A 20,456-nucleotide genomic window follows, 5' to 3' on the forward strand; every position below is an offset into this window, starting at 1 on the left:
TTCGAACCTATAGCAATGAGTACTAAACCGTAAGCACAAGTAGTACTGTTGCAAAGGATCGTTGGTGAAATCATGAAAAAATCATTCAACTTTCGATTTCCTAGGTAACGGTGATCCAGATTATTCAACCCAAGAGATTTGTACTAAAAGGACAAACGCATACTACTCTGACTAGAGCCAGAAGTAAATAATAACAAGGATCGTGTAGATGTTTCATATTCCAAAAAGTCGAAATTGAAATGGTTCAAAAAGAATAATCCAAAATCAAAGGCATTTTGCAGTTCAAATAAAAAACGGAAGATGGCCAATATTATTGACAAACAAGGTGATATTATTAGTAGTAGCATTATAGAATGTTTTTTATATATATTGTTATGATCTGCTTTCTATTACTTTTATATTAATTATTATTTATTTGATCAATTATTTAATTAACGCAAATCATACATAAAAATATTAAGAAAAAATCTCAGGGTGCCTTTTGTCAAAAAAAATTTAATTATATTCTCTTAGGTTATACTTATCCTTTCTCGTGGCTTCAGTATCTCTTAGTTGATCCTTATCGGGATAAAATAGGAAAAGGAAATAAATAGAAAAATCATAAATAAACACGTACAAATACCTTTATTATCAAAAGCAATGTTCTGTAAATTTATCAATTAAATTCTGTGGGCATAACTGTCCAAAAGAAACTTTTACCATATAAATTAATCTAATTCAAACAAATATTTATCGCTTTGTTCTTGATACCATTAATAAAACCAGCTAAACAAACAAATTTGGTATTCGCAAAATTACTTCTACTTCCTATTAAATTTTTGAAATGTTGGAATCTTAAATTCATATGCTTTTACGTAAAAAAATTAACTTCTGATTATAAAAAAAATCTATCACATAGGTTATTGATTGACCTTTTTGATTCACACACAATGATGTCTCCTCTTGACCCAAACAGCTCCTCCTTGTTGATTATGTTAGGCTACCAATCAAAGCCCTCTCCATTCTCAGCAAACAATCCAGCAGGATACCAGCAACTCTTTCTCCAAATCACAAGCCAGGCCTCTTTTTTGCCAGTACTCGTTCAATAAACTCCAAAACTCTCCTCTCTTTCTCTCAACAATAATCTCCTGAGACCCAAGTATCTTTTTTACTTGGTGTCACAAATAATTTTAATAATGATAATTCTTGTAACTTACTCTCTTGGACTTTACAGAATCAAAGAGGTATTTCTTCTCGATTTGATTTGTCTCTCGTTCCACTTTTCAGCTACTCTCACTATCAAAACAAAACACTAGTACTTGCTACTGAACTACTCACGAAAACTTTTGACTGCTCCTCTCGGCAGCCGGTAACACAATATTCCCTCTTTTCAAAACTATCTGAAAATTCAACCTTCTCTCCTTCCCATTCCAAATTGCCAAACCAATCAGAGACATTTCTTCTTCCCCACTCTTTTTTTCATTCGAAAAACCCACTCATACTTTCAAAAATATTCCTACCATCATAATAATTACTTTCGGGAAATTCTACAAAATTTACTCGGGGTTAAAAACAAAAAGAGCTTAAAATTCCAAACTTTCTTTACCTTAATTTTCTAAGAACTTATTACCTGTGGCTTCTACCTTTCCCGTAATAAACAATCGGTTTAAAATAATAATCCTAAATAACTTTCACTTCACTTTTATTTAAAAAAATGTTTTTTAATAATCTTCATGGAAAAATTCATTAAGGAGAAACCACCTTGCGTGAAAGCTAACTTCTAATAAATATTTACAAATCAATATACAGGGTGTATCAAATTTATGTGCCCGCGTTATATTAAAAAAATTAAAATTTTTATTCTATCTTTGATTGATAAATTGAAACACAATAATATATACAGTACATTCATAAAGTATGGAAACGGTCTATTATTTCATGAATTAAATATTTTCAGAGTTAAAGCTCTGACAGGTCGATTTTTATTTTTGAATTTATATTTTTTACGTATATCCCATAATAGTGACGTCATCGATTTCGGCGTGATGGCGTCATCGATGATTTTTTTAAATGGGAATAGGGGTCGTGTGTTAACTCATTTGAAAGGTGATTTAATTCTCTATTCAGTAATATAAACACTAACATTACTTATACAGGGTGGCCAAAAAATCATTTTTTAATTAAATTAATTGACGCAAAAAGAAGAATGTATGTAATTTATTTAACTCAAAATACATTTTACTGGTACCAGAAAACATAAAAAAATGTTTAATTAATTAATAAACATTGCTTTTCGCTTAAATTAAATGTCACACAGTCACCCACATGCCTCTTAGCAGTTTGAACATTTAATTTAAACGAAAAGCAATGCTTATTATTTGTGAAATAAACATTTTTTTCTCTTTTCTGATAGCGGTAAAATGTATTTTAAGTTAAATAAATTACATAATATTCTTCTTTTTGCTGCAATTAATTTAAGTCAAAAATAATTTTTCCGGCCACCCTATATAAATAATGATGTTAATGTTTATATTACTGAATAGAGATTTAAATACCCTTTGAATTAAAGCTCCCACACGGCCCCTATTCCCATTAAAAAAATCATCGATGACGTCATCACGCCCAAATCGATGACGTCACTATTATGGGATATACGTCAAAAAATCATAATTTAAAAATAAAATCGACCTGTCAGAGCTTTAACTCTGAAATTAAGTCATGAGATAATAGACCATTTCCACACTTTATGAATGCACTGTATAATCAGAAATAAAGTTTGTTTATGTGTGTAGAGTTGTAGCGGCAGAAACCCTTACCAGTGATGGTATATACTCAAGCACCCACTGGTAGCAATATTTACCACCCCATAAAAGAATTAATTGAAGATAATTTCAGTTTATAATCATAAATTCCGGTAGAAATCCTTACCTACTACCTACTAGTGCTGGTAAATACTCAATGCAGTGAATATTTGTAGTAATAAAAGAAGAGAATTGAAGATAATTTCTTTTTTTCTATTAGGTAACTAATTATTGTCTATTCACAATTCTAATTCACAATTTAAAAAATATTCGTATTAAAAAGAAAAATGAGTTCTGGGTTTTAAAGGGTTAACAAGTAATGCTGGGCCAGCATTGCACAGAGAACAATACCGGAAGTGAAAAATAAAATAAGAGCAGATTGATAAATTACATCCAACAGAACCGCTGTCATAACTTCATGCGTAAGGCTCATCTAGTGAAAAAGTTTTAAAAATACATATACAGGGTGTTTCATTAAGAATTGTCCATATAGTAACTGGAGAAACCTTAGCACAAAATACGAAGATTTAACCTAAAACACTTAAATAAAATGTGTCTCCTTACCGAGATACAGAGTAATTTATTACAAATATTCTAAAATTATTTTAGCCCATTGTTTTAACACTGTTTAACTGTTCGATCACCCCCCGTAGTACAAATATTGGCCTTACAAATATTGGCCTTACGTAAACTTTATTTATATTTAAATTCATTAAAAGTTTTCTAATTCTAAAAACATTTCTTATGTATATAATTCATACAAACACTTTCCAATATTTTTGTTCAAACTTGACAAATAGTTTACACATGCTAGGATACTTTAACTAGTGTTAAAATATAGTTTTCCGCTGTTACCAGGGGCGTGCTGTAGGGATATATACTTACCTTTTCCCCCTCACAATCTACGCCATTGTCGTAATAATAATTTCAGGATGTTTTTTGATTATTTGTTACTTCCTACGTAAATATCATCCTTTTGTCTCAATGCGATAGATAGAGTATGTAGTTTTCAAGTTATTTGCGTTTAAATATAATGGATTCTATAGGATATGTGTATTTTAAACAACATTGAATAAGATTGTTTAAAATACATAATTTTATTAAATCTACCTTTAAACGCAAATAACTTGAAAACTACTTACTCTATCCTGTCGCATTAAGACAAAAGGATGATGTTTACGTAAGAAAGTAACAAAGAATAAAAAAACATGATAAAATGAGACAGTGGCGTAGATTGTGAGGGGGAAAAGGTAAGAATATATCCCTACAGCACGCCTCTGGTAACAGCGAAAAACTATCTTTTAGCACTAGATAAAGTATCGTATCATGTGTAAACTGTTTGTCAAGTTGGAACAAAAAATATTGAATGTTGTTAAAACAATGGGCTAAAATAATTTTAGAATATTTGTAATAAGTACCCTGTATCTCGGTAAGGAGGAATATTTTACTTAAGTGTTTTAGGTTAAATCTTCGTATTTTGTGCTAAGGTTTCTCCAGTTACTATATAGACAATTCTTAATGAATCACCCTGTATACAAGCCTTATTTTCATCTCACAAAGATATCGTGATCGATCCCATATCTCACAAAATAGAATAACAAAATCATTCGATTATTTACGGATCCTTCTGTCACAATGTAATAGCTTGACAAATTTGTAGGGTCATCACGTTCCAGTAATTGGTTCCACGGTAAGTTAAAACAAACCCAAATTACATAATGGCTGCTGTTCACCGATGACTAGCATTGACATTGAACGTTAGTCGTTACGTCAGATCAAGGTGCAATGGATAATTTTTAAACAAACCCAAATCACGTGCATTCGACTAGTGTTAACCGGTGATTATTAGCAAGCCGTGATTATCTTCTGTCTTTTATTTGAACTGCAAAGTGCCTTTGATTTTGGATTTTTCTTTTTGGGCCATTTCAATTTCGACTTTTTGGAAGATGAAACATCCACACGAACCTTGTTATTATTTACTTCTGGCTATGTCACGGACAGAGGAGTATGCGTTTGCCTTTTTAGTACAAATCTCTTGGGTTGAATAATCTGGATCACCGTTGCCTAGGAAATCAAAAGTTGAATGATTTTTTCGTGATTTCACCAACGATCCTTTGCAACAGTACTACTTGTGCTTACGGTTTAGTACTCATTGCTATAGGTTCGAAAAATAACCTTTGACAACAGTGATAAATATAGCTGCCACTGACTCATAATGAATTAAGATCTTCACTATATCGTCTGCATTTTAAAGAAATTTAAGCGCTTTTGTAAAGATTGTCGTTATGAGATTTATTCTTTAATCAATTTTTTAGTGATTCGACCTATAAGGAATTGAAGATATTCGACACTTTCAGCCATGATCGTTGTGCCATCTGAATCTTGATGTTGTTAATAGTTTCTCCCACGATGCGATTGTCCAACTCCACATTGCCCTTCCAAGGCTTCGTTAAATATTATTTCTGAGTAAACGTTAAACAAAGTTGGGGATAACACACAACCATGTCTGACACCTCTTCGAATGCAAATTTTGTATGTTTCTTTGCCGTCTACCAGAATAGAACCTTCTTGATTCCAATATAGATGTTGTAAAAATCTCAAATCTTCATCATCTATTCAAATCATTTTTAGATATTCAAACAGTCATTTTTAGATATTGAACCCTATCAAACGCCTTCTTAAAATCTATAAAGCAGACGTAAATTGGTTTCTGTACTTCACATGATCGTTGAAGTAATGTTAGCATTGAGAACAAAGCTTCCCCCGTTCTCAATCCTTCTCTGAAACCGAATTGTTTGTTTCCCATTATTTCTTCACATTTTTGCTTAATTCTATTAGGAATTACATATCTTAAGAAGTAGTTTGAGAGAGTTACTCATGAGACTTATTAGTATACCAACTGAAAACAACGAAACAACCATTATTTAACTTCAGTATATTTGTTTCAGAAAAAAATCGACAAAAGGGGCCGTAAACTCGTCGACTACGACAGTCAACGACACAGCTTCCAAGCCCTACAGACCAACATGAAGAAGAGGGACGAAGTGAAGATCGCGAAGGGCCGGGAACAGTTAGAAGAAGCAAAGCGAACATACGAGATGTTAAATTCGGAACTACACGACGAACTGCCAGCACTATACGATTCCAGGATTCTCTTCTTAGTCACCAACCTCCAGTCTCTCTTCAACGCCGAAAATACCTTCCACATAGAATCTGCTAAAGTAAGCTAAATTTATATAATATGACCTTATGTCTTCTTAAATCAGGCGAGTTAGTCTCTGGCAGTTAGTCGTAAGGCTTTTTTACCATACCTTGTTTTTTTCTTAAACTCTAATAAATTCTGTGGCCTCATCGAAGGCCAACAGTTTTCTTAGTGGTAGTTTAAGGATCTCTTCTGGTTCAAATCTCAGTTGACCAGTGAATTTCTGCCTTACATCACATTTCAATGGCATAGTGTGTACATGGCAGTCACTTCTTCCATTTCGCACTTTCTGCACCATGGTTCATTCACCTTACCTAGTTTGTGAAGGTGGTTTCTTAAACGACAATTTCCAGTCACCATTTCAGTGACAGTTTTGGTCTCTCGTTTATTGAGGTTCATCAAATTGTTCGTAAGTTTTTTATTAGTAGTCTTGCTTTCTCCATTTCTTTTGATGATTCCTTATTAGCCATTTCTGAACCTCGTTTTTCGTAGCTTCTGTGTCCAGAACCACAGAAAGGTTCTGGGCCTTCAAAAGTTTCTCTCGAGTATTATTTTGCCAACATATCTGCTCTTTCATTCCCTTCATGACACGACACCCATATTAAAAACACTTCATTGTCTTTTGCCAGCTTGTTGAGATCTTTACAGTTCCTCATCAGTTTTGATTTCGTGAGTGGTTTCTTGACTTTCAGAATAGCGCCGCTTGGCTATCTATAAATGTTGATTCTCTTAGCTTCAGGATATCCATTTATGATTTCATCAGTGCAGGTCACCAAAGCAAAATCTTCAGCCTGGAACAAAGTTGTATATTGACCTATGTAGACTGTTTAGATTTATTATATAGGGTGTCCCAAAAGTAGCGGAACAGTGGAATATTTCTCGAAATAAACATAGTATCGAAAAACTGAAAAATACGTGTTCAATAATTTTCAAAAATCTATCGAATGACAAAACACACGACCCCCACTCCATCCTATAGAGGTGGCGTGGGGGCTAACTTTGACATCTTAAATGACAGCCACCAGTTTTTATTTCAGATTCAGATTCCTTACGTAAAAGTAAGCAACTTTTATTCGAGACATTTTTTTGAACTACGGACAGATGGCGCTATAATAAATCGAAAAAAACTATTTATCCTGATGTCAGAGGTAAATAATAGAAATGGTCTAATATCTCGAGAAATGGACTTCCAAATGAAAAACAAAAAAAAAATAAGTGTTTAATATTTTTCAAAAACCTATCGAATGGCATCAAACACCATCCCCCCACTCGTCAACCTGGAGGTGGGGTGGGGGGTAACTCTAAAATCTTAAATATCCATCCCAATTTTTTATTACAGATTTGGATTCGTCATGAAAAATTAAGCAACATTTATTCGAAACCATTTTTAGAATTGTTGATAGATGGCGCTAAATAGCGCCATCTATCAACTACAGCTAATGTAATTTTTTGAAAAATCTCAAAGTTTGACCCCTTATATCTCTGATGGGCACGGATGAAAAAATTTTAAATTTGGCTGAATTTTAGCCCCTAGCAAGTAAAATAAGGTGTAAAAATTTGGAGTTGCAGACTTACCTCATATAGGAGTTACAGGCCTGAAAAAATGGTCAAAATTTGAGCGTTACATACAAAAATACATACAATATAACTAACAATTAATTTGGTACAGGAAATTTGCTGTGGTAGAAAAATTACTAGGGTAGATTTAAAATTTGGTTATTTATTTAATTTAGTAACTAATGTATGCATTCAGTATCGTAAAATATTTTTTGTAAAATATAATTTAAAGTTTTAAATTCAATTGAATTGTACTACCATACGATTTATTTTAATCTTTAATTACGTTTTTATTTTCATATTTGATATTTTAGTGTATGTTTCTAAAACCAGATTATAATTTTTTTTTGCAAAACATTTTATAATAAAAAATCCGCAAAAACGTAAAATCTATAGTTTTTTTAAAATATCTACAAAACGAAACATGCTAGTTACATACAACCTTATACCAAAAGAAATGTAATATTTAGTACAAAATGCAAAACTAATATACAGAGTGTCCCATTAAAAAAATGAGAAAATTTTGTATTTGCAAATAGTGATCACACTGTATATTTTATGGCTAGAAGTAATAGATATTAAATTATTTAAAAATAACACTATATTATAAAAACTTTGACCTATCACTTAAATTTTTATTACCTTGAAAACATAATCCACAACCCTACAAATAATATTACCATTTTTCTCAATAAAAATGTAAAAATTTCGAAAATTATTAACTTAAGGCCTATAAGACCTTATACAAATTTTTCATATTTTTAAATAATATATTCAAAAATGATTTAATATATAGGGTGTTCCATTTAAAAAAATACAACTTTGGTTCATACCGTCGTTCTGACAAACCCTGTATAACCGAAAATAATTTTAAATTATAGACTTATAATTTTAAATTAAAAATGTCTTCGATACACATTAGTTTTGTTATAAACATTTTTTTGTATATCTCATAGTTTAGCCGTAGTCAAAGAAAACCAGAGGTTTGGCGCACCCTGTATAATAATTGCATGTTTGCCCAAAGACTTCTGATCCAGTAACATCGGTAGTTTTAGATCCATCAGTGAACCTATTAAGTCTTCAGTATTATTTGGAACTTTTTGTTCTCTAGATTGTATAATTGTGTTAATCTTCTCAGTGAACATTAGTTCTGGTGCCACCATATCTAAGTTCATTATCAAGATGAATTTCTCAAGTATCGTCGCAGTAGTGTTTGTGCATATTTTGTAGTATTTGTACATAATTTGGCCTCCAAGTATTGTTTGCTTCGATTCTAAGGCTCGTGATAAAGGCTACCGCCGAAGTATATAATTCCATTGGAGGGAGACCTGTGATAGCCTGTGATAACGAAGCCGTTCCTGTTCTATTTAAGACCCCTGTTATATTTAGAAGCGTTTGACTTTGTAGAGTGGTGAGAAAGATCGCACAAGATTGCAAAGCCGTCTTTCTCCACCAAAGTGTTGAACCATAAGTGACTGCAGGTCAGCATCACTGATGTGTATAACGATAACCAACACATTACCTTTGGTTTCAATCCCCAGGTTTTACCGACAACTCGTCTGCAGTTCAAGAAGAGTCACTTAGCCCTGTTGGTTATATTGGTTCTTTTGGTTCATTGGTTCTTTTAAGTACCTCTCCAAATAATTTCAGCTCACTCAATCCAGTAAGCTTTACTTTATTTTTGAAGGCTACCAATTTAGTTTCGGAAGGCTTCAGGGGAGCTTCTTTTTTAGACACCAGTTCACTATGTAATGATTAATTCCTCCAGTTCAGCAGACTACCTTGTCCACATATTTACAACTTGTTTTGTGCGTGCAGGTAATGGGAGAACTCGAAGCCATCGTAGACAAATTAGCAACAGACAGTCAAAGGGGGTCCTACAGCGTAAAGAAAACCAACGGAGCCAGTCTTCCTCGCCCGACTAGCCTTCCTAAAACTAAAGATATTATCATCAACAATACTTCCCCAGTCAACTCGAATAGAGGTAAGTGTTCAAAACGATCTTTAGTTACTTTTTATTGTCGCTAACAATGTTATTTATAGTTAGAATATTGAGTTACAATTTACAATACAATTAATTAAAAGTACTTTCAAAATCGAAAAACTACTGAGCGCTATTTTTCAACTGGAATATCTTAGGGAGGTCGATAGAAAAGACGTACTCGTGGGTATTATCAAAATTTTTGGCTTCGTCATGTTTTTTTTTATAACATTTAAGGAAAAAAAGTGACTTTTCATTCATTTCAAAATTGTGAAAAAACTACGCATCGCAGATGAAAACGTTCAATAGATTGATATTGAAATACTCGTATATCCTTGAAAATACTTGCTATTTAAAATGAGATTTTCTAAAATAAAAAATGTTTATAAACAAAAAAGTTATTGCAAATAAAACCCGAAGGTAAGCATTTTTCAATTTTTTATAAGCATTAAAATAAACAATAGATTAAGATTTATTTAACACATTTCACAATGTGAATCTTCATGTAGTTAATACAGGGTGAGTCATGAGGAACTGTACATACTCCTACCTCGTATAGAGGCCCCTATGTGGAATAACAAATGACCATTAAAAAGTGTCTGCTCCCATTGTTTAATAATATACAGGGCGAGTTTCGCATTTTGACAGAAATTTGTATTCGTCATAATTTTTGAACGGTCAGATCGATGTGTCTCTTATTTTGGTCAATCGTTACACTATTGCCACCTAATCAACTGATTTATTCAAACTAGAAAAAAATCAGGTCCGACTTTAAAAAACGTAGTTCGTTTGGGTCTTAGAAAAAATTTCACCCTGTATAAGCTTTTTGAAAACTCTAATATGAATTTTACAAATTAGACAAATAGGCAATTAAAATAACATATTAATTTTTTTCCGCACACGATTGCTTAATTTTTTATAAAAAAATCAAATTTGATTATGAATTAAAAGTTTGGTAAAGTGAACCATAGATTTACAAAATTAACTTTTTTACCAAAATTATTTTTTTTTTAACAAATATTAAATTTATGTTACCACCAATCGACTGATTTATTCAAACAAGAAAAAAATCAGGTCCGGATTTAAAAAATAAGTTCATTTTGGTCTTAGAAAAAATTTCACTCTGTATACACTTTTTGAAAACTCTAATATGATTTTTACAAATTAGACAAATAGGCAATTAAAATGGCATATTTATTTTTTTCCCCGCGCGATGACTTAATTTTTTATAAAAAAAAAAATCAAATTTGACTATGAATAATTAAAAGTTTGGTAAAAGTGAACCATAGATTTAAAAAAAATAACTTTTATTACAAAAATGAATTTTTTTTTAACAAATATTTAATTTATGTTATCACCCAATCAACTGATTTATTCAAACTAGAAAAAAATCAGGCCCGGATTTAAAAAATTAGTTTGTTTGGGTCTTAGAAAAAATTTCACCTTGTATACGTTTTTTTGAAAACTCTAATATTAATTTTACAAATAAGACAAATAGGCAATTAAAATGGCATATTTATTTTTTCCCCACACGATTACTTATTTTTTTATTAAAAAAATCAAATTTGACTATGCATAAAAAGTTTGGCAAAGTTTTTGCATAGATTTAAAAAAATTAACTTTTTTTACAAAAATTAATTTACAAAAACAACGTTTTTCTTAAAATTAAAAGTTTTACCATTTTTTTTTTCTATAACACGTCTAGATCTAAAACTTCCCATAACACTTCTTTTGGACTCTATAGTTTAACACAGACGTGATCAAATTGATAAATAAATTTTTCCACCTAATTTTTGCGATTTACAAGTTTGCAGCTTTTACAAGAAGAAGGCTGAAAGTCTACAACAATTTTCATAGTCTTCACAATGGTAAGAGGTATGTGCTGTAAAAATTTCAGAAAAAAAATATTAAAATGGAACAGAGTTGTAGCGAGTTAAACCGTGAGTTCATTTTTTTTTTCATTTTTAGGTTAAAATTCCGATTTTAACAAATTTGATTTTTTAATAAAAAATTAAGTAATCGTGTGGGGAAAAAAATAAATATGCCATTTTAATTGCCTATTTGTCTTATTTGTAAAATTTATATTAGAGTTTTCAAAAAGCGTATACAGGGTGAAATTTTTTCTAAGACCAAAACGAACTAATTTTTTAAATCCGGACCTGATTTTTCTCTACTTTGAATAAATCAGTTAATTGGATGGTAACATAAATTACTTATTTGTGCAAAAAAAAATTAATTTTTGTAATAAAAGTTATTTTTTTTAAATCTATGGTTCACTTTACCAAACTTTTAATTCATAGTGAAATTTTATTTTTTTATAAAAAATTAAGTAATCGTGTGCGGAAAAAAATAAATATGCCATTTTAATTGCCTATTTGTCTAATTTGTAAAATTCATATTAGAGTTTTCAAAAAGCGTATACAGGGTGAAATTTTTTCTAAGACCCGAACGAACTAATTTTTTTAAAGCTGGACCTGATTTTTTTCTAGTTTGAATAAATTAGTTGATTAGGTGGTAATAGTGTAACGATTGGCCAAAATAAGAGACACATCGATCTGACCGTTCAAAAATTATGACGAATACAAATTTCTGTCAAAATGCGAAACTCACCCTGTATATTATTAAACAATGGGAGCAGACACTTTTTAATGGTCATTTGTTATTCCCCATATGAGCCTCTATATGAGGTAGGAGTATGTACAGTTCCTCATGGCTCACCCTGTATAAGTAAAGTGCAAAAGATGGGACGGATCGAAAGTAGTTTCTGAACAATTCTATATGTTCATCCTATGTGAGAAAAAAGTTAAACTAATACAAAAAATAATAGAACAATACAGAATACCACAAGAATGGGGATCAAGCATCCTAATACGTCTCTTCACAAAAGTAGACAAATCGGAGCCAGAGAATTACAGAGGAATTAACTTATTAAACACATCATTAAAATTAACAACCAAAGTGATAAACAAATTGAATGAAGTTATAACATTAGCAGAAGAAAAACAAGGTTTTAGGTCGGGAAGATCATGCCCTAACGCTATATTTATAATGAGGCAAGTTCAAGAGAAATCGTTAGAATACAACAAACCGCCATATTTATGTTTCGTCGACTTTAAGAAAGTATTTGACAGGGTCAAATTAAAGGACGTTGTCCATTTGTTATACTCAAGAGATGCACGTCTAGGATTAATTAAAACGATCGAAAACATCTACCAGCACAACACAATAAAAGTAGAAGATGAACTAACTGACCCAATTGAAGCCGGCAATGGGATAAGACAGGGGGATTCCTTGAGTCCTTTATTGCTCAACCTGATCATGGATGAAATAATAAAAAAAGTAAGAACTAAAAAAGGATACCAAATGGGAGGAAAGCAACTTAAAATAATCTTGTATGCAGACGATACAATACTAATCTCTCAAAGTGAAGATGATCTACAACGTATGCTGCACCAATTTAACATAACCGCCAGAAAATTTAACATGTTAATTTCCCCAAAAAAGACAAAATGCATGGTTATAACAGCAAATCCAATAAGATGTAAATTGGAGCTAGAGGGTCTGATAATAGAACAAGTGATGGAGTTAAAGTATCTAGGCATCACACTATCTAGCTACGGAAGGCTCGAAACAGAGGTGGAAGATCAAGTGAATAGAGCAAACAGAGCCGCAGGTTGTCTGAATGACACAATATGAAGAAATAAACATATCGGAAAAATGAAAGGCAGAATTTACAAAACAGTCATCAGACTAATAATGACATATGCGGCAGAAACACGACCCGACACAGAGAGGACAAAAAGATTGCTCGAAACAGCGGAGATGAAAACCCTTCGAAAAATCGATGGTAAGACTCTATGGGACAGAGCTAGAAGTACAGATATACGGATGAAGAGGCAAGGTGGACAACATTAATAATTGGGTAAGAAACAGAAATAGAATGGAATGACCACATAAGCCGAATGACAGCAAATAGGGTAGTCAGGACAGCGAGAGACGGTTCCCCAATAGGAAGACGATCAGTGGGAAGACCACGAAAACGATGGAACGACAACTTACTAGAGGCACATTGAAAAAACAGGTAGATTTATGTCTATACAAAAAGAAGAAGAGAAAAAAGTTGGTTGTTGTTAGATGGCTGCTCCAAAAAAAAAGGTTTTAAGTTACGTAGAACCCGAGATATTGCAGTTTTTCAAGCGTGCTCCGTTTTGAAGTTCCGTTTGCAGTTTTCATAAGCTGAAAGAAATTCCAACCTCCATGCGTCGTCGGTGATGTTTCTTTTGGTTTACCATTTGGTGTATTTTGTTTTTTTTTTGTAAAGATAAAAACGGGGCTGATAATTAAATTGTTTTGGTACTTCATTCTGCATAAGTTATTAGAAAGTAAACAATTATTCAAAATTAATATACTTTTTTCTACGAGCGTGCAAAAATGTCTACTTTCGCGCACGCGTTTTACCTTTCCGCACGCGTTTTACTTTTCCGCACGCGTTTTACTTTTCCGCACGCATGTAGATATTTTAATATGGCCTTAAAATAATTATAATACATGCAATAAACTAATATTTAGATATTATTTACTATTTTATTTAAAATGTATCTTATTGTGATCCTGTTTTAATGAAATTAACGCGACAATTCGATAAAATAAAATTATTTTGAAATAATATTCGAAAGTCAAATCGGTAGACAATAACAGTCGTTTTGAATCATCGTCATGGAAACCAAGATCGTCGTCATGCTAACTAATTATATTGAAAGTTTGGTTTTGACAACCTTGTCAAAGAATTAATTCGTGTATGTATTTTCATATTAATTAAATTAATTGATTAAGATTTGGTCATTTTTTAAAGACTCATAGAAAAAATATTGTTCCTAACTCTTGCAGAAAGTCTCTTTTCCGCACTCGACTGTTTGCCGAACTCCCGCTTTGCGTCGTTCGGCAAACTGTAGGCAAAAGTCGTGTGCGGAAAAGTATGACTTTCTGCACTTGTTAGGAAAATAACTATTTTAAAAACATAAAAATTTGTGATCTTACGAAGAGAATGAGACCAAAAATCCCCTTTTAAGTATTGACAAAGTCACTTGAAAAATAAAAAAAATGACCGTTTTTTGTAAAATGGGATAAGCAAATCAATTTGTTTAAAATCTACTTTACCGATCGGACCCATCTTTTGCACATACAGTGAGGACGTTTGAGTTGGAATAAATTCATTATCGGACCGAGAATGGTCGCATTTGGAGAGAAATCCCGAGATAGGTCGATTTTTATTTTTAAATTATGACTTTTTGGCATATATGCCATACTAGTGACGTCATCCATCTGGGCGTGATAACATAATCGATGATTTTTTTAAATGAGTGAAGGGGTTGTGTCATAGCTCATTTGAAAGGTTATTTAATTCTCTATTCAATAGTATAAATGTGAACATAATTGTTTATACAGGGTATCCAAAAAAATTAATTTTGACTCAAATTAATTGAGACAAAATGAAGAATGTATGTAATTCATTTAATTGAAAATACATTTTAGTGCTGTCAGAAAACAGAAGGAAATGTTTATTTGACAAATAAATATTGTTTTCGCTTAAATTCAATGTTAAAGCTGCCACCCACCTGTCTCTTAGCAGTTTGAACATTGAATTTAAGCTAAAAGCAATCTTTATTTGTGAAATAAACATTTTTACCTGTTTTCTGACTGCAGTAAAAGGTATTTTGAACTAAAAAAGTTGCTTAAATTCTTCTTTTTGTGTCAATTAATTTAAACAAAAAAAAATGTTTTTGGCCTTCCTGTATAAATAATTATGTTAATGTTTATATTGCTGAATAGAGAATTGAGTAACCTTTCAAATGAGCTATCACACGACCCCTACTCTCATTTAAAAAATCATCGATTACGTAATCACGCCCAGACGCATGACGTGACTAGTATGACATATATGCCAAAAAGTCATAATTCAAAAATAAAAATTAACCTGTCTCAGGATTTTTCTTCAGATTAAGCCGTTCTCGAGATAATGAATTTATTCCAACTCAAACGTCCTCACTGTATATAAAAACTCGCATTATGAAATTTGTTTTAAATATTTTTGTACAATTTAAAAAATGAACTGAATGAACTGAATTGAAAAGTCTCAGATGCAGAATTCACCATTATAATAAAATTAAAATGGTAAATAGTTATTTAAATCTGAAACTTTTCTTGTTGGAATTTAAAAAAATGCTTACTTTCGGGTTTAATTTGCAAAGATTTTTTTATTTATAATAGACAAGGCGAAAACGGCGGGTTCGTTGGAAAAAATATTCCCATGAGATTTTTTTGCATAATAATACATTTGTAATACACTCCAGAATAGGGTTCAGGAAGTCGCCCAAGAGAAAAGTGGTCCAAATTTTTTTAACAATTTTTTAATCAAATTGCAAAAATTATTATTTTTGGTCTGGACAATTTTTTTTTAGGTTTTTTAGACCATTCTGGACAAAAAAGGGCTCTTGTAATTTTTCTCTAAAGTTGATGGTTTTCGCGTTATAACCAATATAAAATTTAAAAAACGCAAAAATGGCCATTTTTAAGACTTAATAACTCAGTTGAAAATTATTATTATGAAAGTCAAAAAGTGACTAAATTAAAGTTTAAAGCCCCCCCTACATGATCCTGAAGAAATTTGTGTCATTAATTTATTACTAAGCTATTATTTTTAATTATTAACAATAAGCCGTAAGAGCGTATTGACGCGGTTGTAAATGTGAGTGCGAGTAAGATGCCCCATTGGACTGCCGGAATGGCATCTCTCTCGCACTCACCATAGACGGCCGCCTATGGTGAGTGCGAGCATACGTGCTGGCGCTCATTATTATTACTTAAAAATAACAGCTTAGTAATAAAATGATGACAAAAATTTCTTCAGGATCTTGTAGCGGGGGCTTTAAACTTTGATTTAGTCACTTTCTGACTTTCATAATAATAACTTTTAACCAATTTATTAAGCCTTGAAAATCGCCATTTTTCGTTTTTTTCAATTTTAAATTGTTTATAACTCGAAAACGATTTTTCTAACGAACCCGCCGTTTTCGCCTTGTCTATAAACATTTTTTTAATTTAGAAAATCTCATTTTAAATAACAAGTATTTTCAAGAAAGTCTTTATTGAATGTTTTCAGCGGCAATGGGTAGTTTCTTCACAATATTGAAATGAATGAAAAAAGTTATGTTTTTGCTTAAGTATTAATAAAAATCCATGACGGAGTACAAATTTCGATAATCAAGAGATTTTCTGTTGACTTCCTTCCACCTTTTTATTATCTCATCTGTTTTCTTGTGGTGTAATTAATTAAAAGAAAAATCACTAAACGACTTTTATCTGTTACGTGATATATTTATAATAATTGTTTTATTACGAAGACGACAACTCTGTTGTATCTTTTGATGTAATAAATTGGAAGTCATGCAGAAATGTTTACACTTACATGGTTTTGCTATTGAAACCTCGGTTATTATTCAGTACATGACTTCCCGGTTACCTACTTTTTTCAGATTACTTAACTTAGACGACAAAAAAAGTAAAAGCGGCAATTACTCTTTTTTTAACTGTTAAAAATAATTTGTTTAGTGTACAACGTTGTTCGTTTTACGTTATCTTACTATGTGATTCGATTTTGTTTTGTCGTGTACAAATTTCTAAAAAATTACTGCATTTATCATACAATGTTCCATGATTCATTATTAATCAGTTTACAATTTTAATTCTCATCAGTTTGGATTTTTGCGTTATAAATAATATAGACCAGAGAAATGAGGATTTAGAATAGAATAGAAATAATATTTGTATTATTTCTATAAGCATATTATGCTTTATTGTCTCTGAAATTTTTTACAATTTTATGGACAAAGTTTACATACAGTCAAAAGAAAAATAATATCAATACCAAATAACAACTACAATTTACACTCCTGGCCAAAAAAATCAGGGGACCTTAAAAATGGGTCATTTTTGATATCTCGAATCTCCGAAACCTATTGTCCGAATTTAGTGATTTTTTTTAATATGTTATAGCCTTATTCTCTAAGAATATCGATGTAGTAACAGTGTTGCTCTAGAGATAAATGTCATTGTATACCGGGTGTAACAATAATACTGTGTTTTTTCCTCAAAGTTCGGAACACCCTGTAGAATATTCTAGCATTTAAAAAATATTGAAATTAAAACTCAATTGTAGCCTTAGCCTTTCTTAACATTCTGCTTTATGACTCGTTCAGCAATGTCGGATAATCAAAAAGTTAGGTACTTGGACAACTAGCCATGTTCTTCATCAATACAGGGTGTTTCTAAATAAGCGCGACAAACTTTAAGGGGTAATTCTGCATGAAAAAATAATGACCGTTTGATCTATGAACATATTTATGTCTGCAAATGCTTCGTTTCCGAGATACGGGATGTTGAATTTTTTCTTAGATACTGACGATTTATTTATTGCTCTAAAACCGGTTGAGATATGCAAATGAAATTTAGTGGGTTTTAAGAGGTAGTTATTTCACATTTTTTGACGTACAATTATGTATTTTATATTCACCATTGGCGTGCATACGGGTCATATACCATGTATGCACGCCAACTGTGAATATAAAATTTTTAGTTGTATGTCAAAAAATGTAAAATAACTACCTCTTAAAACCTACCAAATTTCATTTGCATACCTCAACCGGTTTTAGAGCAATAAATAAATCGTCAGTGTGTAAGAAAAAATTCAACATCCCGTATATCGGAAACGAAGCATTTGCAGACATATGTTCATAAATCAAACGGTCATTATTTTTTCATGCAGAATTACCCCTTAAAGTTTGTCGCGCTTATTTAGAAACACCCTGTATTGATGAAGAACATGGCTAATTGTTAAAGTACCTAACTTTTTTATTATCCAACATAAGTGAATGAGTCAAAAAACATAATGTTAAGAAAGCCTAAGGCTACAATTGAGTTTTAATTTCAATATTTTTTAAATGCTAGAATATTCGACAGGGTGTTCCGAACTTCGAGGAAAAAACACAATAAATTATTGTTACACCCGGTATATAATGACATTTACATGTTCAGCAACAGTATTACTACATCGAGATTCTTAAAGAATAAGGCTATAACATACTAAAAAATCACTAAAATCGGACAACAGATTTAGGAGATTCGATACATCACAAATGACCCATTTTTAAGGTGTCCCGATTTTTTTGGCCAGGAGTGTATTAAAATTAGATAAATCGTTTTAATAAATTTATCAAGACAGTCGCTGTAGTAGTAGTTAATAGTTGACTTAAAATTTATTGTTTTAGTTTTATGTGGGTAGAACAACAAAAGTTATGCAAATTCATGGAGAGGTTTTTCGTGTATTTTTATTTATTAATAATTTACATGAAACATGGCTCTGTTTTGGATTTTTTTTAGTGGAAACTATTATAGTTTATCAAAAAAAATAAAAAATAATCGGTTAGTTTATTTAAAAACTAGTAATAATCCAGATAGGATTTGTTTCGAAGTCTATTTTTGGCCTGAATCTCTTCAGGATGTACAGGAGCTCAAGCGCGCTCGAGCGTAGTGAGAAACGTTCAACAGCTGTTCCCACACTCTTTTGTAAATTACTCCGCGATCCAAAAACATATTCCGGGGTGGATCACTTTAGATTTGACAGACAAAAAAGAAATTGAAAATAAAATTTGACAAAAATTTAAACGTGTTTTTCTCAAAACTGCTTTTTTCAAAGGCGGTAGACATTGTAACTCAAAAACTACTTGATCGATTCACCTTAAATTTTGTATATATTTTATTGGGCGTGCATGATTTGGACGCTAAATTTAAAATTCGACGCTGAAAAATAAAATTACCTGTTTCTGCATACATGATTTGGACGCTGGGTCTAATTGAAATGTAAATGGAAAGTCAGGTAATAAAATTCCCAAAAATGTCCAATAAGTAGTCGGAAAACTTTTCAATTTTTGCATCCTTTGGTTGAATAGCCATAAAATCATATATGAAAGATTCTTCGACTTCTGAGGAAGGTAAAAATGGCAGCCCAAAAATATATTTCAGCCATTTAGATATTTCACTGTCTGCCAATTTATATTCCCGAATTAAGCCACAACTGCCGATATTACGATACCAAGCTTGCATAAGATGAAAACGGCACCCTTTAATGTGCACATTTGGAAATTCAAAACGCGCAGCATTGTGGATAGCAATTTCAAGATCGGAGAAAATGATTTTTGGATTGAATTTCAGACCAATTACTTCACATTTGCTTTTCAAAACATTAAATAGTTTTATATAGGTTTGTTCCGATTTCTCGGGAAGTAAACAATAACACAATGGTATATAATGTCCGTTGATAAATACATGTATGGTAAAAACTTGCTTGAAATATTGAGCACAGTAACTAAATGTTAGAACTTGGTTCAACCGCAAATATAAAATTCTCGTCTTTAAGTGTTTTGATATTCATAATATTTACCGCAGCAATAGTTTCTTCTTGACTTTTGGGCAGTTTCGGTTGAGCCATTCGCCGTTCACTGTATATTTGATTTCGTATTAAATTAACGTCTTTAACAGTCATGTGGTTCAAGCAATCTACATTTTCTTTCAACGCACTATGTATGATTTTGGACGGCCTTTCGGTCAAATTATCCTTAGCCTTCCTTTTGGCACTGCTTCGCACAATCTGTCTATTAAGCGTCTTGATATCACACTCGTGATTATGTTCTAGATTACTTCGGATCACTAACTTTTCTGGCCCTTTCGTGAATATCTTCGCTTTACACGACCGTTTTACGCACCTTATTGAAATTTCCATATTCACTATTAGTTTATATTCCTGTCTAGTACATGAGTTATTGTAAATAGACACAGGTTTATGGATTACAGACAAATTACCAGTTTGTTTTTTGCGGGAAAC

The 20,456-nt window shown here is 31.7% G+C and overlaps 1 protein-coding gene across 2 annotated transcripts in view; it reads left to right on the forward strand.

Annotated features, from left to right (window-relative positions):
• Window positions 1–20,456, forward strand: part of LOC114326748 (myc box-dependent-interacting protein 1) — a 288,862-nt gene that overhangs the window by 224,844 nt on the left and 43,562 nt on the right. For both annotated transcript variants that reach the window (XM_028275178.2, XM_028275179.2), the window contains exons 4-5: window positions 5,729–6,001; window positions 9,358–9,523. In XM_028275178.2, coding sequence (XP_028130979.1) covers window positions 5,729–6,001; window positions 9,358–9,523 — 439 coding nt within the window. The remainder of the gene's footprint in view (window positions 1–5,728; window positions 6,002–9,357; window positions 9,524–20,456) is intronic.

Source organism: Diabrotica virgifera, chromosome 2 (genome assembly GCF_917563875.1).
Source record: "Diabrotica virgifera virgifera chromosome 2, PGI_DIABVI_V3a".
Lineage (NCBI taxonomy): Eukaryota > Metazoa > Arthropoda > Insecta > Coleoptera > Chrysomelidae > Diabrotica > Diabrotica virgifera.